This window comes from Lasiodiplodia theobromae, assembly GCF_012971845.1.
Source record: "Lasiodiplodia theobromae strain AM2As chromosome Unknown scaffold_25, whole genome shotgun sequence".
In the NCBI taxonomy this organism is placed as follows: domain Eukaryota; kingdom Fungi; phylum Ascomycota; class Dothideomycetes; order Botryosphaeriales; family Botryosphaeriaceae; genus Lasiodiplodia; species Lasiodiplodia theobromae.
Genome location: NW_023336458.1, coordinates 13,170 through 30,942, shown reverse-complemented (window position 1 = coordinate 30,942; position 17,773 = coordinate 13,170). Strand labels below are relative to the sequence as shown.

The 17,773-nt window shown below is 58.6% G+C and overlaps 3 protein-coding genes across 3 annotated transcripts; 1 reads left to right on the top strand and 2 right to left on the bottom strand.

Annotated features, from left to right (window-relative positions):
- Positions 1–4,738: 4,738 nt before the first annotated feature.
- LTHEOB_8008 (Plasma membrane h+-ATPAse) lies at positions 4,739–7,808 on the bottom strand (the record flags this gene model as incomplete). Its single annotated transcript, XM_035517438.1, has 3 exons — positions 4,739–7,093; positions 7,148–7,371; positions 7,430–7,808. 3 exons carry the CDS (start codon positions 7,806–7,808, stop codon positions 4,739–4,741), a joined length of 2,958 nt encoding a protein of 985 aa, XP_035370555.1.
- A 2,894-nt stretch (positions 7,809–10,702) lies between these two features.
- LTHEOB_8007 (Nad dependent epimerase) lies at positions 10,703–11,788 on the top strand (the record flags this gene model as incomplete). The annotated part of the gene is made up of 1 exon (XM_035517437.1): positions 10,703–11,788. The coding sequence occupies one exon, from the start codon at positions 10,703–10,705 to the stop codon at positions 11,786–11,788; it is 1,086 nt and encodes a 361-aa protein (XP_035370554.1).
- Positions 11,789–16,423: 4,635 nt separating this feature from the next.
- On the bottom strand, positions 16,424–17,262 carry LTHEOB_8006 (Serine threonine-protein kinase; the record flags this gene model as incomplete). Its single annotated transcript, XM_035517436.1, has 3 exons — positions 16,424–16,773; positions 16,869–17,098; positions 17,171–17,262. 3 exons carry the CDS (start codon positions 17,260–17,262, stop codon positions 16,424–16,426), a joined length of 672 nt encoding a protein of 223 aa, XP_035370553.1.
- Between the last annotated feature and the right edge of the window lie 511 nt (positions 17,263–17,773).

The window sequence follows — 17,773 nt, the reverse complement described above, 5'->3', positions numbered from 1 at the left end:
CTAGGCCTCCCCTCTAAACTCTCCCACTCCTTAGCTCTTTGCTCCGCCACACAGCGTCGTACGTACCTACCCTTCCAGGAGACCGTCACCTCCTGGCTCCCGAGAAAGCTCCACCGCGGAGAAAGCCTGCAGGATGCCAACTCAGCAGCACGTCCATCTCACCTCCTTCATGCTCTTTCCTCTTCTCGGCCGGGGGACAGCGGTATTCGGTCGGGGAAAGCATGCCGACGGTCGGCGATGCATCGCAAACAAACAGGTGGCGGCGCGGCCCAACGCTAACGCAGGAACGCAAAACGTTCGGTGAAGCCTGAAAAGAGGAGACGCGGCCGAAGTGGAGGGTGGAGAGTGCCAGAAAGAAGGCGGTCGGGGTCGGTCGGTCAGTCATGCAAGAACGAACGAACCGCGCACGCCTTCGCGCCTTTCTTTCTCGCTAAAAGACAAAGGCATTCCAGAAAGTCTCCACAGCAAGTTGGCGGTCAAGCAAGGCGCTCCATCACCAGGAGGCTCTGTGCCCTCTCCCCATCCCCACTGAAGAAGCCTCTTTTCCCCACCTGTTCCTGGCCCGTCCGCAGAGCCGCGCCTTTCCCTAACCCCACCTGAACTGAACCGCCCACGCCCACATCCTCCACCGCCTTCTTCACACCCTTCCCGTCCGTGTTCGAGACCCCCGCCGGCCGAACGCCAGCGAGCCAAACGCACGACCTACCAACTGCGCACACCACACCCTGCTCGCAAGCCAACGACGCTCAGGCACGCTCAGGTACCGTCGCGGCTCTTCTCTCGAGAGTCGCCACGATGATCTGATGGGAGCTGACGTGATAGCACGTACCGCGCCCGCGCCGCCTCGTGCGCGCACGCGCGACGCGCACTGGACGAAAGAAGGAGGCCCGACCGTATCAATGCTCACGGTCTGCACGGAGCCCCCCTTATCCACGCCACCCAGGGGGAAAGGCTCAGGAGAACATCCAAGCACGACCACACACCGTCAGTGCTTCTCCTTATCCCCCAGCCCACCGGGTGAGCGCCGAAGCTTCTTGCATATGCGGTCGAAGCGTTCTCGCTGGGTCGCCAACCCGACCCAAACCCCACTTCTGGACGTGCGTTGACAGCCAGCACATCTTTTTTTCTTGCCGCTCAGCCCGGTGCGAAAAGGGGTTCGTCCGTGAAAACACTCTGCCGGTGTGAGTGTGCGTTTGGTGTGGGGAAGGGAGCAGACCAGGTCCCAAGCCGCACGCATTCAGGGTGCGCAGGGGAAGACGAGCGTGCGAAAGATGCGCCGCGACCGGCCGGCGTGCGCGTTGTGGAGATAAAAAAAAAAACTTGGACTAAAAAGGAAAAAAAGAGAACACTGTGTTCGCATTGAATTGCAATTGAGAAGGAAAGTGAGGCCGAACGCAATAAAGGAGACTCAATGCATATCAATTGCACATGAGTAAGAAGAGAGAAGTAGGAAAGGAGATGCTTAGTAAGGTCAATGGTGAGGCATCGAGGCATCGACGATCCAGGAAGCCAAATCCCGTGACTGCAACCACGACCGCGTAAGCGTAGGTCCGCTCAAGCGCGGAAAGCAGCGGCGTGGGCTGCGCGGTGCTTTTCCGACGGACGCAGCGCCGGTCATCGGCGCATCGGGGGCGTCGGCGGCGGCATCTGGCGGGGGGATGCGTGGGCCGGAGAAGGGAAGTCGGGGTGTGGATTGTGGGAATTGAATATCGAAAGTGGGGGTGGATTCTTTCTGTGTGAGAATTGGCGGCACAGCTGGGCAAGGTTAGCGGCTTGAAAAAAAAAAAAAGCGACTGTCCGGCGGAAGATTGCTTGTCCCGCCGGGCGTCTACAGCGATTGCAATTGCACTTTACGGAAAACGACGCCATTGGTCAGGCAAGGCGAAATGCAGCCGCAACGAGGGCTTGCCGGAGGATCTCCCCAATTGCTCGACGCATCAGGTAAGCCGCCGAGCAACGGGGAAACCACTCGCGTGCCCAGCGTTACTTCGCTCAAGTAATGCCAATGCCTCACCACCAGCCTTCCTTTTCCGTGGATGCTAACGGTGGCAATGGGTAATTGGCACTGCAAACGGCAAGCATCAACGACGTCGTCATCATCGGCCAGTCGAGTCAGGCCCGGGCAGAAGGACAGCGACGTGGTGGTACCCGGGTGGTTGGTGCTTCCTTGCAGCTCAAAGTCCCCACGCACTTTTGCTCCCAGCCGTGCCATGCTTTTCCCACGCGCTCGATGCCGGGCGCGGAGTAAGGGACGCGGGTGCCGCCGCACACGCCCTGCATACGACCAAAAACCGCGCCGGCGGAAGGCAGGCGTCGTCGTGTGCGCAATATGGACAGAGGTTATTACCGTTCGGCGTTGGCGTCCGCTTCAGAAAATCCTCTTTCTCCACCGTGACGTCAGAAGCCGTGCCCGTTGCGCCGCCGCAGGGCAGGCGAGGCGAGCAGCAGCAGGCGGTCGGATAATTGTTTTGGGGGCCACGAGATGCGCGCGATGCACGCGCGGATTCGCCGCCGGCTGCGCACCGCAAGGCGCGCGCTGAGCCGTCCGTCGTGTCGGTCTCCACGCCGTGTCGTCGTTCGCCCTTCCGATTCTTGGCGTAGTTTGGGGTTGCTATGCTGGAGAAGCCCATTTTTTTCAGTGGAAACTCCGGGGCGAATTCGGGGAAGCTGTCTGGCTGGCATGGGGATGGATGCCGTGGGATGAGAGCGAGATGGGCCGCGGCAGAGCTAGCCGGTCGGGCGAGGCGGGCGCTTCCAGAACACCGATGATACGCTGCGATGCGCACGCCGAGCCCGCACATCCACGGCCATCTCCAGAGACACACGTAGAAAGGGAGTGGCGGGATGATGATGCACACATTGCACAAGCAGGATCAGCAGTGTGCTGAAGATGAGGCTGGCGGCTGTCAGAGATGACGGTAACACAGACGCTGGTGGATTTCAGCTTGCTTGGCATCACTCTCAGCGTTTCGTGCGGTTGCCATGGCAGCTTGGCGTTTGGATTGCTAAAGTTTCCTCACATCGCTGAGTCCTAATGTGTCACTGTAGGATGCTGAAACACTACTCTGTACGCCGTCCTACAGAAGCAGGAATTAAACTGGAGAGTCCCGTCTCAGACAAAGTTCATTGCTATAATAGCGACCCGACCAATATCCATCGCAAAGCATCAAGGCTCCCTTGTCTCAATGTCAAGGATCCGTCGTGCAAGTAGCGTCGTATCCCCAGTTTCCCGCAACCATGGTTGTAGGAGGTCGGTCAAGCCCGCCGACCAACGGGCCGGTCATCATCGGTCCAGGAAGATTTTTGCAAGCGTGCACATGATGAACAACGACTTCACCGTCTTGTCTCATTGATTCCCTGTACGCGCGCGACACGGTGTTGCAGGCGGGACGAAGGCCGCCAGCCCGGTTTGCAAGCCCGATCCAACCCGTAGATACGTCCTGATCTTTCTCTGCGTGCATGCCCAGCCGAACGGCGCCTTCGACGCTCCCCAACATCAGGCCAATGAGCCTTCCGTCCTGCAAGCGCACGAAAAGCGCCCCATGGGGGCGGCCTGACTCGCTCCCCACGTCATTGTCGTGTGTCGTGTCGCATTATTGTCGTGAGAAACAGCAAAGAAACGAGATTAGGACGCGTTGCTGAAGGGTTCCTCCGGCGTGATTACTGAAAACCTGTTTTTCCCTTTCGTGCACTTCCCGATCGAGCAACCGCCCACTCTGTCTCCGCCCCAAATTTGCTGGCAGGATTGCCGCCTCGTGGTTCGCCAAGCGGGAAATGAATGAACGACTCTCTTCCCTTGTAAAATCCTCGCCAAACACATCCCGGCCATTATGGATTTTTTTTTTCTGTGCAATCGCCCGATAGTGGTAGTCCCGTTAGTCCGTGAGCCAGGTCCGTCGGATCGGTCCACCCAGCCTCCCCAGCTTACCATCCCTACAACACAACACACAACCACGCCAGTCCAGGCGCCATGGCGCTGCGCCCTTGCCCTGCACAACCCCGTCCCGTTCCAACTCTTACTCTTCCTTGTCCGCCATTGCTAGGCGACCGTCCGGCGTGTCAACGGTGGCCCGAGCTCGTCAGCTGATAGCGATGGGCTGTTCCCAAGGGTGAACTGTGCACCCCAGCTCTTGACCTTGCTTGGACCTGTGCGGCCGCTATCTGCCGAGCCCGATAAACTAGTGGTCCATCTCGTATTATCCCCCATGGGCCGGTGAAATTGCGACCGGCAAAACCGTCTTGGACAATGCGAGCGAGGCGAAGGCGTTGGACCGATGGACGTCGACGTGTTCGTTTGTGAATCCACTCCGTTGGTTGCTCAAGACGGTGTAGTCAGGGGAAACAGTTGATGGGGCCCGGCTTGGCCTTTGCGGGTGGACCGTGTCGGTGACAGACGCCAATCCAGGCCCTCGTGATGTCGAATCCTGACAAGGCTTCCTGGTCTAGTGGGTCGGCTAAAGTCGGGATAGGCAGGTGCGCCGAGGCGGGAGGAAAATCTCAAGTCGAAGTACCTGTGGCAGAGGTAGCAGTACCGTAGAACAAGTAGAGGGAAACACAATAGCTGTAGAAGACAATTTTGAAGAGAATTACCTCAGATTGTTATTAGGTCTATGGGGTCTCTATACTAGGCGAGGCATAAACATGAAAAGGAAATCTTTATCAACACCGTAACTTCATCCAAACTCCTGCGTCCTTCTTCAATCAGTGGATAGAAGGACCGGGAAGAAGGGGAAGACATTTAGTCCTCCTCCTCCTCAGCCACCTTCTGGACGATGGTGTAGCGGCCCCTTCCATCGGGGTCGACCTCGTGCTCCAGAGCAAGCTTGGAGAGGCGGCTGATGATGTTCTCAATGCGCTCGTCCTTGTGGCCACGGTTCTTGCGGCCGAGATCGGCAAGGGCGGGGAGGCGGTTGAGAAGGAAGTAGACAATGGCAATGATGATGGTGACACCAATGGAGTAACACCAAACAACGACAACGGTGACAACGTCAGTCCAGCCATCCTCACGCTCGACGAAAGCGGACTTGGGGGAGGTGGGCTGTGGGTCGCCGGAGAGCCAGCCGAAGATACAGAAGATGGTAGCGAGGGCATCGACACCGAAGATGGCGAAGACGAGCTGCCACGAGGGCCAGGTCTTACCACCACGGGTGACGAAGATCAGCCAGTTCTCAGTGAGCGAGACCTCAAGGAAGAGAATCTCCTGGACGGAACCGAAGTTCTGGACGAAACCACCGGTCTTGAGGAACAGAGCACCACGGATGATCCAGGTACCAGCAGCGAGCATGATACCGAGAACGACGGAGATGATCCAGATCTTGGGCAGCTGCCACTCGACAGGGCGCTCATCAGAGAAGGCGTTGTCGTAGGCGACGGCGACGGTGGCAAGATCGGCGAACAGGGCAATGAAGACAATGAGCTCAGAGCGGATGGTCTCGTTGATGATGATCATCGAGGAGACGAGGTAGATCTCGAGATGCAGGCAAAGAGCGATACGGTACTGGATGTAGGCCTTCATGCGGTTGAAAATCTGGCGAGAGATCTTGATGGCGAGGACGATGGTGGAAAGACCGGGAGCAAGGAAGACAATATCAGCAGCAGCCTGGGCAGCCTCGGTGGAACCCTCGACGGCAATACCGCAGTCAGCCTTCTTGAGAGAGGGAGCATCGTTGACACCGTCACCAGTCATGGCAGTCAAGTGACCACGCTGCTGGAGCATCTCGACGACCTGGTACTTGTGCTCGGGGAAGACCTCAGCGAAACCATCAGCGCGCTCAACGAGATCGTGAGCGGCAGCGCCGGTCAGACCACCGTGGATGAGCTTCTCAGAGTTGTAGACCTTGGTACCAAGAGCAAGCATCTTGCAAGTCTCCTTAGCGATGGCAATAGCGTCACCAGTAAGCATCTTGACGGGGACACCAAGGTTCTGGGCCTCGAGGATGGTCTGGGCAGTGTCCTCACGCGGGGGGTCGAACATGGAGAGCAGACCAAGAAGGATCCAGTCACCATCGTTCTTCTGGTAGGCAACACCGAGCGAACGGAAACCACGGCGAGCGAACTCGGTGGCCTTGTCGCGGTACAGGTCAGCGACCTCCTTGGAGCAGTTGGCGAGGTTGACAATGGCCTTGGGGGCACCCTTGGCGCAGATGTACTTGTCACCGTTGAGCCAGCAGATGGAGGTAATGCGCTTGGAGACGGGGTCGAAGGGAGTGAACTTCTCAGTCCTCCAGGGCTGCTGAAGGATCTCACGGGCCTTGGGGTAGCGCTTGAGCGAGAGAATGGTAACCTTGTCGATGGGGTCGAGCGACTTGATGTTGTGCGACGAAGCGAGAGCAGCGCAAGCCATCATCCAGTTGACGTCCTGGCCCTCAGCGACGTAGGGCTCACGGAGAGAGAGCTGGTTGGCAGTGAGGGTACCAGTCTTGTCAGAGCAGAGAACATCGACACCAGCGAGGGACTCGATGGCAGTGAGCTTCTGGACGATAGCCTTCTCCTCAGCAAGGTAGGCAGCACCGACGGCGAGGGTGGTGGTGGTAACGACGGGAAGACCGACGGGGACACCGACGATGAACAGAATGAGGGCGTAGTGGAGCAGGTTGTTCGAGCTGTCCTCGGGGGTGGCGATCTTGAGCGAACGGAAGAAGCCACCAATCCAGGCGACGAGGATGAAGAAGACGACGAGGACGAGCAGCGAGGTTCCAATGGAGTCCATGATGGCCTTGAAGTGACCAGAGTCCTTGGCGCCAGCAACGAGCGAGGCGGTGCGACCGACGAAAGACTGCTTGGCGGAAGTGAGAGCAACGCCGTACGCCTTGCCACGCTTGCAGCCAGTGGTGTAGTAGCAGACATCGCCCATGAACTTGTCGACAGCGAGCGATTCACCAGTGATGGCGGACTGATCGCAGGCAACGAGGGGCTGACCGAACTTGTGGTTCTTGTCAGACTCATCCTCAGCGTTCTCCTCCTCCTCAGGGTCATCCTCCTTGAACTTGTCGGTGTCGCGGAGCTCCTTGTAGCGCTCGAAGTCCTGGGGGCTGGAGTAGTCGCAGATCAGGCGGATATCACCGGGGACGGTCTGGCCTTCCTCGAGAACGACCTAGATATTGAATTAGCGCTTGTGCGGACGACGCGTTGTGAGGCAATGGCTTACAATGTCACCGGGGACGACCTCGCGGGCGAGGATGTTCTGCTCGCGGCCGTCGCGAACGACGGTGCAGCGCATGGCAATGTCACCCTTCAGGGAAGCGACGACATCGGCAGCCTGCTTCTCCTGGTACCAACCGACGATAGCGTTAAGAACGAGAATACCAATGATGACACCGAAATCGATCCAGTTGCGGAGACCAGCGGCGAGCAGGACAGCGACCTCCATGGCTGCGGCGATTGTTAGCATCACGTGGTCGCCAAATGGTACATTGGACGGGTAACTTACTGTAGAGGACGGGGCCCTGGAAGAAACCAAGGAACTTGAGGAACAGGTTCTCCTTCTCGGTGACGATTTCATTCCAGCCGAACTTCTTGCGGCGGGCCTGGACGTCGCTCTCAGAGATACCGGTCTGGATGTCGGCCTCGAGCCATGCGGGCGGGACGGTCAGGTCGCCGCCGGGACCCGCCTTGGACTTCTTCCAAGGAGCGTACCAGGGCGCCTTCTTCGCCTCGCCCTCCTCGGCCTCCTCCTCGGCGTGAGCGGCCTTGGGGTCGCGGTAGGTGGTGATGAACTTCTGGAGAGCGGCGTACTCGTCCAGACCTTCGTAGTCGTCGTGGTGCTGGGCAGGCTCGTCGCCGCCCTTCTCGATATCCTTCTTGCCCATGGTGGCGGTGGTGAGCGCGGTGGCTCTGGTGCAATTGGCTCAGAGAGTGTTGAGAATGGCCAAGGTAATGAAGGAAGATGTAGTGGAAATTGGTTGCCCGACGCTGCGGAAATTTGCGGTCGGCGAGCCGGGCGCAGCACACACTTGTCGCTCGATCAGGACACGAGGGGACGAACAAGAGTAGAGAGCGAAATGCCTTGGGGTGTGGGAGAGTTTTTATGGATGGTCGGGCAGGCCTTCGCTCGCTCGGCCGGCGGAGGGCCCTGGCCGCAGTAGCGTGCACGGGGACCCCTGGCACGCAGCGAGCTAGCCAGTGACGAAAGAACCGATTCTTCTTAGGTGGTGCGTGCCGTCCTTGCCGCCTCAGTCCTCGGCCGCCAGAGCAGGGCGCTGGGCCGGGAGTCAGCCGCGCGATTTTTCGCGCCTCTGAGACTCATCTCCGAAGCGTACCCCACGGTCTAAGCAGTTACGTCAACCCGATAAGCGACAGCGGCGACTCGGCGCGCGACAAAAGCGGTCGAGCAGACTGGGCCTCATGCAGCCCCCAGCCGACACGCGGTTTCGCCATCCTGCGCCGCGGGAGCTTGGCCGACGAGTGCGACAGGCGCCGCCGCAGGAAAAATTCTGATCGAGGTAGCTTGGGGCTCTGCCGCGGGCGCAGCCGCACCCGGTGTTGCAGCCGCGCTGGAGCAGCCAGATCCATTCCTCGCCGCTGCGGCTCCCCCAGGCCGGCGCTGCCAGAGCTGCTGCGCGCAGGCGGCACGCACTGACAAGCAACGCTTGGCAGGCTAGCGTGCGGTAGCGTGCCGAGTTACGGTGCCGTGCGCGGGCGCACTTATTCCCACCAGAGCTTAACCGCTTTCGCGCTGGTGGGAGCCTGAGCGCCGCGCTGCGCGATTTGACGTCGTATGGGGACCTGGAGTCGCTTCCTGCTCGCCCACCGCACCCGCGGCCGAGATCAGCGCGAGAGCGACAGCGCCGCCGCTTGCCGCGCGCACATCTTTTCCGCCACCTGCTGCCACCCTATGGCGCTCCGCGGTGCCAATCCACCCCGGCGGCATGGCCAAGCCGCGCCCAGCGGCGTCTTCCCTGGCCGGCCGCGACAGCAGACTTCTCCACGTCGCCAACAGCGCGTCGCAGCGTCGCCATCTGGATCTGCAGGGTACTGGGGCCAGTATTGCCCAGCGGTGGACCGCCTGGAGATGAAAATTGTGGAGCTCTGGGCGTTTGGAGCCTCGCGGCACTTGCCCCAAAACCGAAATCAACGCTGGCCGCTCCCGCGCCGTAGTACTGCGGGATGATTGCTGATTGATTCGGCTGATGAGCTTCGCCTTGCAGCTGGTCCAATGCGGCAGGCAGCCGCCGCCCTACCCGGCGGGAAAAATGCCTCGCACAGGCACCCTCAGGCTTCTGACGTTGGACTGGCGGTGACCTGCACCGGGCCTCGCGCGCGCTCTGTGCGAGCTGGTCTCTCCTGGAGGAGCGTGTACCTGCCCCAGCGACCGCTCCTCCAGAGCTCCTTAGCTGGTGGGGAAGCCTGGCCGTGCCGGGTTAGGGAACTGCGAGGGCGGAGCCCGGCCAGCCAGTGACAGCGCGGCCCCGTGCTTCTATGCATGCTTCGATGCAGCGAGATCGCCAACGGCCGACTCGGGATGGCCTCGCGCTAGACAGGGGCCCATGGGCCAGCATCGCGCCCCGGCATCCATATCGCGGCGGGCCGTTGCTGATGTTGACAGCAGCATTGCTGTCTCTTCTTTCCCAGCCCGTGGCAGCTTTTCGGTGCGCTCGGCCGACCGACGCCTGCGACGCACGGCTATAGCATCGTGTGCGCTGCTGCTGCTCCCGTCCGTGCCACGCGACACAAAGCCGACCGGCCAGCTCTGCCGCGGAGCTGGTCGCAGCGTCAAGCCCGTCACCGTCACTCCCAAGCTCCAGCTTCCGCGTCTGGTAGTCCGCGTCCTCCTGCCTTCCATCGCCTGCTGCTACCGCTCCTGCGACACCACGACCGGTCAGACGCTGGGCGGTGATCCATTGCCTGGTAAAAGTTTTGGCGCTGCCGGCATCTAGACCGGCGCGACGCACTATGCGCAAAACACGCCTCCACGGCCAGGGGCAATTTAAACGTTCGCTAGAGCGGTTTCCATAGTGTTTCGCGGATTTACAGTTTTCCCAGAGCGTCGAAGCCGACGACCTCTGGCAGACGCCGTGCCAGTCGGCCCTTCTTGCCCGAGACGGCAGTCTGGCGCGCGGTGAGGCGGGCTGGCGAGCGAGGGCGTGCACGGGGAGATGTGTCTGCAAACGGCGCCCGCGATGCTCTGTCCTCATTTCCCGCCCTCAGCGCTGGCGACTCAAGCCGGCATACGGTCTCATCGTATCTAATCTCGCTGCGGCTCCAGCCTCTCCAGCCTCGTTTGATTGCCTTCCCGTGCCTCCGCGTTTTCCAAGACAGCTCCCCCGGACTGCTCCTGAGCCTTGGCGCTCCTGATTGCTGTGATTGCTGCCCATCCGGGGACCTCACGTGCCTCGGGTTTAACGCCCACCGCCCTGCCCGCCTCGGCCGCTGAGACCTCCTGTTATTAACCTATTCGGGTCGCGGACCCTCTTTTCTTGCATCATGTCTTTCGACAACACCATGATGGAGGTCCGGTATCCGCAGTTACTCAAGCAAGAGTAATCAGTTGCCCAAGGTAATGGAGCACCCGAGGAGCTGTGGAGCTCTGCTCTGGCAGTATAAAGGGAGGAATAGGGGTGGTAGCTGAAGGATTTCTGAGCGATCTACTGCCACATCTGCAAGTTTGTCGAGTATCTTGTCCCCTGCGATAATCTGCTTGGCCTTCCTGCAAGCCGCCCAGCCGCCAATACGATCTCCCAGCCACGCACGTACCCCCCAAGTCATGGACACCGTCAAGCACGCCGCCAGCGCCGTCGCCAGTGCCGTCACGCCTGGCTCCAAGCAGACGATCCTGGTCACTGGTGGCTCAGGCTTCGTTGCCGCCCACGTGCTGAACTCTTTCCTCACGAGGGGATACAACGTGCGGACCACCGTCCGCTCTGAGGCCACTGCGGACAAGGTCCGCAAGACTCACAGCAAGTACACCGAGTCTGGCCAATTGACTTTTGCCATTGTCAAGGACGTCGCGCAGGCGGGCGCCTTCGACGAGGCCGTCAAGGGCGTCGATGGAGTCGTCCACACCGCATCCCCCTTCCAGCTTGCGGTAGAGAACAACGTCAGGGATCTGCTTGATCCGGCCGTCAAGGGCACCACTGAGATTCTCGAGGCGACCCACAAATACAACCCCGGCGTCAAGCGTGTGGTCATCACCTCCTCGTTCGCGTCCATCATCGACCCCTTCCAGGGTCTGCGCCCCGGCCACGTGTACACCGAAGCCGATTGGAACCCGACCTCCTGGGAGGATGCGGCCAGCACCCCCAACGGCGCCATTGCGTATCTGGCGTCCAAGGTTTACGCCGAGAAGGCGGCGTTCAAGTTCGTCGAGGAGAAGAAGCCCAACTTTTCCATCGCCACCATCTGCCCGCCGATGATCTACGGTCCCAACGCGCACCTGGTCGAGGATTTCGCCAAGCTCAACACCTCGTCGGCCGAGATCTACGGCTTCATCAACGGCAGCAAGGCGGAGCCCGGTGACGCAGCCTTCCCAGCCTTCGCTGACGTCCGCGACGTCGCGGAGGCGCACGTCTTGGCGTACGAGAAGGAGGAGGCTGCCGGCCAGCGCTATCTCATTTCGACGGGCAACTACAGCAACCAGCAGTTCTGCGACGTCATCCGCAAGCACTTTCCCGAGCTGAAGGATCGCGTGCCCGAGGGCACCCCCGGCACGCCGCTTGGGGAGATGTACAGCACCGATAACAGCAAGGCTAAGCGCGAGCTGGGCCTCAAGTTCCACACCCTGGAGGAGACGGTGGTCGACAGCGTCAAGAACTTGCTGGAGCTCGAGAAGTCGATTGCCAAGACGGCCTAAATCGACCATCGGAGGTGGATCCTGTGGGGGATTTGCAGGCTTAATTCCCCTTGTGGTCATTCCTCCTGCCTGAGACGGCGGCTGTTCGATCAAAAGACACGGGACGGCTGAGATACCACGAGACGAGAAGCAATTCAAGGCCACGGGCCAAGAACACTTGTATATAGATAAGATGTATAGGAATATAAGACGTACATATCTGCTGCCCAAAGAGGAAGTCTTGCATGGTGATGAAACTCGAATCTGATACGTCGAAACTACTAGTGACGTTGGAACATCTGCCAAGACGTGTCCCGCGTTTCGGGAAAGCCATCCACGGCGGCTAAACACAGGGTTCCTCTGGCGGGAAACACCCCAGACCCCTCGGGGTCCTGGAGCAGCTGGTGTCTGGGAAGTCCAGCCGAAAATGAGGCGTGCTCTTGCTGCCGCGGTCGTCACAGTGCTTCCCCGTCTGAGGTAAGAACCGGCGCCTGATCGATCTTCAGGCATTCGCGTGAACCATTTCTTGTCATACTTTCTCTCTTTACTAGACCCGGCCCGGCCCGCCTCGTCCGGCCGCCCACTTCATCTCCTCAGAATTGTCCGGCCGGGACAATAGTTAGGTCTCGGGGAATGCGGGCGGCTTCCGACGGGGGTGAGGAAGGAGGCGTTGACGCCGGTATGAGGCTAGCCCCGACGCCTCATTTGCCCCAGGATCTGTAATGGTGCCGCGGCGAAATAGGAAGAAAAATTGGTGGCAGGGTCTGGCTCGACGCCCGGGCAAGCCAAGCTCGAGAAAAAAAAATAAAAAAGAAAATGGGTGAAGTGGACAGAAGGCTAGCTCCGGCATCGGCAGATTCTAGAAGGTTTGTGGAAGAAAAATGGCTCACGGTAGGAAGTGCCTATCAGCCGACTTCTGCCGTCATACCGTTGTTGCCACCAGCCTCGATTGGGCGAATGATGTGCAGCGGAAGGGAGGGACGGAAGGGAATGGGAATCACTCGGAGAGGCTTTTCGCCGGTAGGGCTGACGGATTTGAGTGCGGGATGATGACGCGGGTGGCCGGTCGAGGTGAGGGATTTTGTGGTAACCGGCGGCGGCGAGGGTGGACGGGTCCGTCTGGTGGTTGGTCGAAATGCTTGGGACGCTCGGGCGTCTTCGGGTCAGCCCTACCTACCGGCTTCCACCAGCTTGCCACACGCGGGATGCCAGAGCGGCTCGAGCTAGGCGTTCCTGCGTGGAGTTGGCCGAGGAGAGAGCAGCCGAGGCTGGGTGCCTGCAGGGCCGCCGGAAGCTCGTCTGCAGGGCCGGAAGTCCGTCTGATGGAAAAGCCAGCCAGCCGCGGCGCGGCGAGGCAGACGGCGAGGTTGCATCATCCGCCGCCTCTTACTTCGCATTGCTTCTGCTCTGCTGCCTGCCTCCTGCCCGCCTGCCTGCCGCCTGCCTTCTTCGACCGCATGCGCCATGACAATGTCTCAGTGCGACATAAGTGAGGCATTATTCGCACAATCAAGCGCCCACCGACCAGGACAAAAAAACGCAAAAGACGCAACGCGTAGGTACGTACAATTACCGAGTACTCGACGAGCGAGCAGCGGCACATTCAGGGTCTGGAACGACAGGCTTCAGATTGGAGGATGCCGGGCGAGCGACACAGCGCAAAAGGCGCCCCCGACGCGCGCGCGCCAGCCTGTCGACCAGGCGCACGACCCCAGAAACTCAGCATCTCACCGCGGCAGCCATCTCGCATGAGCTGAATGCGAAAGCCGACTGCGAGATACTCGCGACCGAGCTGTGCCGCGGATGCGCGGCGGCGGAGATGCTTCGGATAGCCGCCCCAAAGGAGCCTGTTTCCACTCTCAGCGCGAACTTTAACCCCTTCAGGCTCGCGGATGCCGTCCAGCTTCCCCCATTCTTCGCGTCCTCCGCCCCAACCCTGCCGCGCGAACCAGTATTGTTAATTTCGTGATTAGCTTTATTGTGTCGCATCAGCGCCGTGGGTGTGAAGGACAAGAGCGCGTCGGAAGGATGCTCGCAGGCGCCGTCGATCACTGCGAATCACCACGTCGCGCCTGCCTCCTGCCTAGAAAGTCTATTGCACATGGCCAAGAGACACCTATTTGGCCAAGACAGACGGGCTCGAAGAAACAATTGCACCGCATCTCCTGCACTCCTGCACATCTCTCTTGGCCGCCGAGCAAACCTTGGTGCATTTGCGGTGCATTTGCGACACGCTTGCTGGACGCTGACCGCACGCGGTAGAGCGCGCGTATCCGACACATAATACGATTGCGCGTATCCGCATTGGATTGCCGACGAACGAGAGGCGCGAGACGCGCCCAGAGCCGGCACGCTGCAAGCATCCGCCGCACATGCGCAAAGCCGACACCACGGCGCGGACCCAAAGGGCCACGTAGAATGCTCCCGCGCCGCAAGCCGCACCCTTACAGCCTCCGGTCTGCGATTCTGCGGCACTAGCCGTGGCTACCGTTGCATTCACCACGATCGATTTGCCGACTCGCTGATTGGGCACTGACTTCAACAGGAGGCCGTGCCTCTGTTGCTCTTCGTCGAGCCAACTCATCGCTCCGGCGAAATCGTCATGGCCGAGCGGCTGAGAAAGGCGCGCAACGGGAGAAATTACTTCGCCGTGTCAGCTCGCGAACTCCGTGCGCTGTCTTGGAATGGCAGTTTTTTTCGCCGAAATGAAAGCACGTGATTCGCGATGCGGCGCCCGGCGCGAAGCTTTGGGATCTGTCTTTTTCCCTGATGGACGTCCTCTCCCGTCGGATCTACACCGGGCTTCATGCGACAATTGACTCGGTCCTTGCAGGAAATTGGGAGTTGGAACGCAGTAGGAACTCCGTCGTGCCGCGGAGCTATTGACCATCGGCGAATAACTAGCGGCCGCCCTGCCGAGCCTACACTGGAAGTGATCGCGCTTCCAGGATCAGACCCGAGATGAGCTTCGAAACATGATAGTCAGGTCTAGGTCGCTCCTGACGACCAACAGGACTCCAACGTCAGCACCATCTCGTTCGGCCGAATCACTGACATCGGCCGCCTTCTTAGCGCCGGGATGCTGCCGTTTTGCGCTGGCACCTCGCCTCCAAACAGTGACTATCGCCAACACTATGTCAATCCTGCAATCATCACCTCGTGATGCTCTGCCAAGTTTCCAAGAAGTTCTAACGACCATCTGAACGAACGTCTCAATTTCACCTCCTCGTATGACGTTGCGTCGCTCGTCGGCCCACCTTCTCGACGATGGACTGAATCTCTCGTCAGCTCTACTCCCCTGACTATACTGAACTCGCAATAAGGTAGGATCTTCGCCGCCGCTGCTACTATTGATTTTCCACCTCCTGATGCCACTTTCCAAGACGGCTGGAAGAGCAAAGAACGTCCTTCCGCGTAGAGCCGCGCGCCGTATGATGTTGCTCAGTTAGATCAGCTCACAATAAATGGACCCGTCTGCTGAGAGTCTGTTCAGGAGCGCCGAAGTTCGCAGTTGCTGGCGCGCTAAGGCGCCGTGACTGCAGCTTCACCCCTCGGTTCCGTGCTCCACGATGTTGTGGTAATGTCTTGAGTCATGATGTCCTTGACTCGACTACATGGGATTCAAGCAACCATCTGAACCCATGGGAATCCTACAATGCGCTTATGTGATCTATAGAGTTTAGTTATCTAGAACGGTTGCAATAGCAATAATATACCACCATCTATTTTTGTATCATGTGTTTGAGAATACGCGACCGGTAAACATAATCAAACTTTGTAAATCATCCAGCTCGACGGTAGAAGTCCCATGCTCTCCTTATCGAACAGCTTGGCTTTGGATTCTGTCTCGGGGCTATCATCTCTCGGAACTCGTATTCAACTGCATTCCGTGATGTTGATGTGCCACCTTGAAAAAATAAAAACACACTTCTACCAGTCGAACAACATTCAATCGAGCATACATAGTTAATCTGACCGGCATGCACAAATTAGAGAAAAAAAAGTGTAAGCATAATCTATAAAATGTTTCGAGTCGTTGGGCCGCCGCCAAATAAGGTTGTTCGGTTTTGTGTGTTTTTTTTGTTAAAGTTCATAATTAAAATGTGAAGTTAATTGAGAATTTGCAAATGCCGAGACCAAAACCTGGTCAACGGTACTTTCGGCATTTCGTGAATATACTCTGGGACCGACTTATACCGGAGGTTTGATCGATAAGAAAAATGTCAAAAGTTGTTGTTGTCTTGCGCAACTGCTCTTTGGTTGCCGCATGGCATAATTTAACTGATACACTTCCCGAAAGAACCCAAATGCTTATCTCCATGGCCCAAGAAACCCGCTCAACACCAAGAGAAATGGCGGGTAAGCGGAACTTCTTATCTCACCGCCAAGTCCAGCCCGAAAAATCCTCCGCTGTCCCGCACATTCAGGGTCCCATGCTACTAACCACCCAGACCCTGACACTTCCGGTTCCCTAACGCATCCGGACCCTGAAACTTGCAGACCCTGACGCATCCGGACTCTGAAGCAACCTAGACTCTGAAAGCATCCAGACCCTGCCATTTCCAGACTTTGAAGCAATCCAGACCCTACCGCATCCGGACCCAAACCCTGCCACCTCGTCCCATTCCTCCTTTCCCCCTTTCGTATCCCCTTACCTTACTTCCCAGCCTCAGCCTCAACTATCCCCCGCCACAGCCCCCACGCACTCAGCCTCTCCCGCGGCTCCCACGCCACCGCCCGCTTTACCAGCCGCTGCAGGGCTGGGCCGAGCCTTCCGCCACTGCTGCTACTCGGTGGTACCCCATCGCTGACTTGGCACTCTTCCGGCGACGCCACCAGCCGGCACATGCACGTCACGACGGCGCCCAGCCCCCAGACGTCGCTAGCCATGGTGTACCGCGGGCTCTCGGGCGGCAGCCACCGCGGGTCAGCGGGCGATTGGTAGCTGCTGCCGTCGGTGGGGCGGCGGTAGATGGTGCGCTCGAGGGAGAGGTTGGTTGACCAGTCTAGGGTAGTGGCGCGCACGTGGGTTAGCTAGAAATGGTTTGTGGGGGGTGGGGTCTGGGGAAGAATGGGGTGTGGGGAGGATGGGGTGGCTTACCGAAGTCTCCGAGTATGGCGATGATGTTGCCTGGGGCGGTGGGGTTGCTTTGGAGGAAGATGTTGTCGGTTTTGATGTCGCGGTGGATGATGGCGCTCCAGGTGGGCGGGGGGTTGGCGTCGTCGTGGGGGGAGCGGATGCCGTGGTGGCAGTAGGCGAGGGCGGCGCAGATGTTGGTGAAGATGTTCCATGTGATGTCGTTGGCGATTGGTGTTCCGGACTCTCTGTGGCTGTTGTGATGTTTTAGCGGGCAAATGCAAGGCAGGCATGAAGGGTGTATGTAATAGAGGAAATCAGCATACTTCTTGACATAACCTGTCAGATCCCCCTGATCATAATACGTGAGGTAGATAGCTCCTATCATCTTCTCGGGGTTTATGAAGCTGTCCACCATTTTGGCTATATGCGGGTGGTCGAGGGTGGATAGCGCTCGGTATTCTTTGCCCAGCAAATCTAAATGAAATGGTCCTGTAGCCTTCTTCTGGACGTACACACCACCGTTCTCCCTTTTCACAAGATCTACACCGCCGGATTTATGAGTTGGACCAGTGAGGGTTGTGAATTTCTTGTACGCATATTTTGAGGTTTTGTGAACCATTTCTCAAAGCTTTCCAATGAAAAGCGGCGACGGCGAGTTGAATTACCACACTAGTCTTGAAAGTAGAGCCGATTCTGTATCTTAATGTGGGCGTTGTGAGCAATATTACATCACTAAATTTTTAAATAGAGGCGTTTTGTCCACCGGGAAGGCCCGTTGTCAAAGAAGAAAGAATAAAGAGCTGAGAGAACGTGTCCTGCTGAAGTCATTCTGCCGTGTGATATGCATATGAGAACACCAAATAACCCAATGGGAAGAAGCACATCTAAGAGAGTGAGCTTTCGGTATTCAATGATGGCCACCTGGC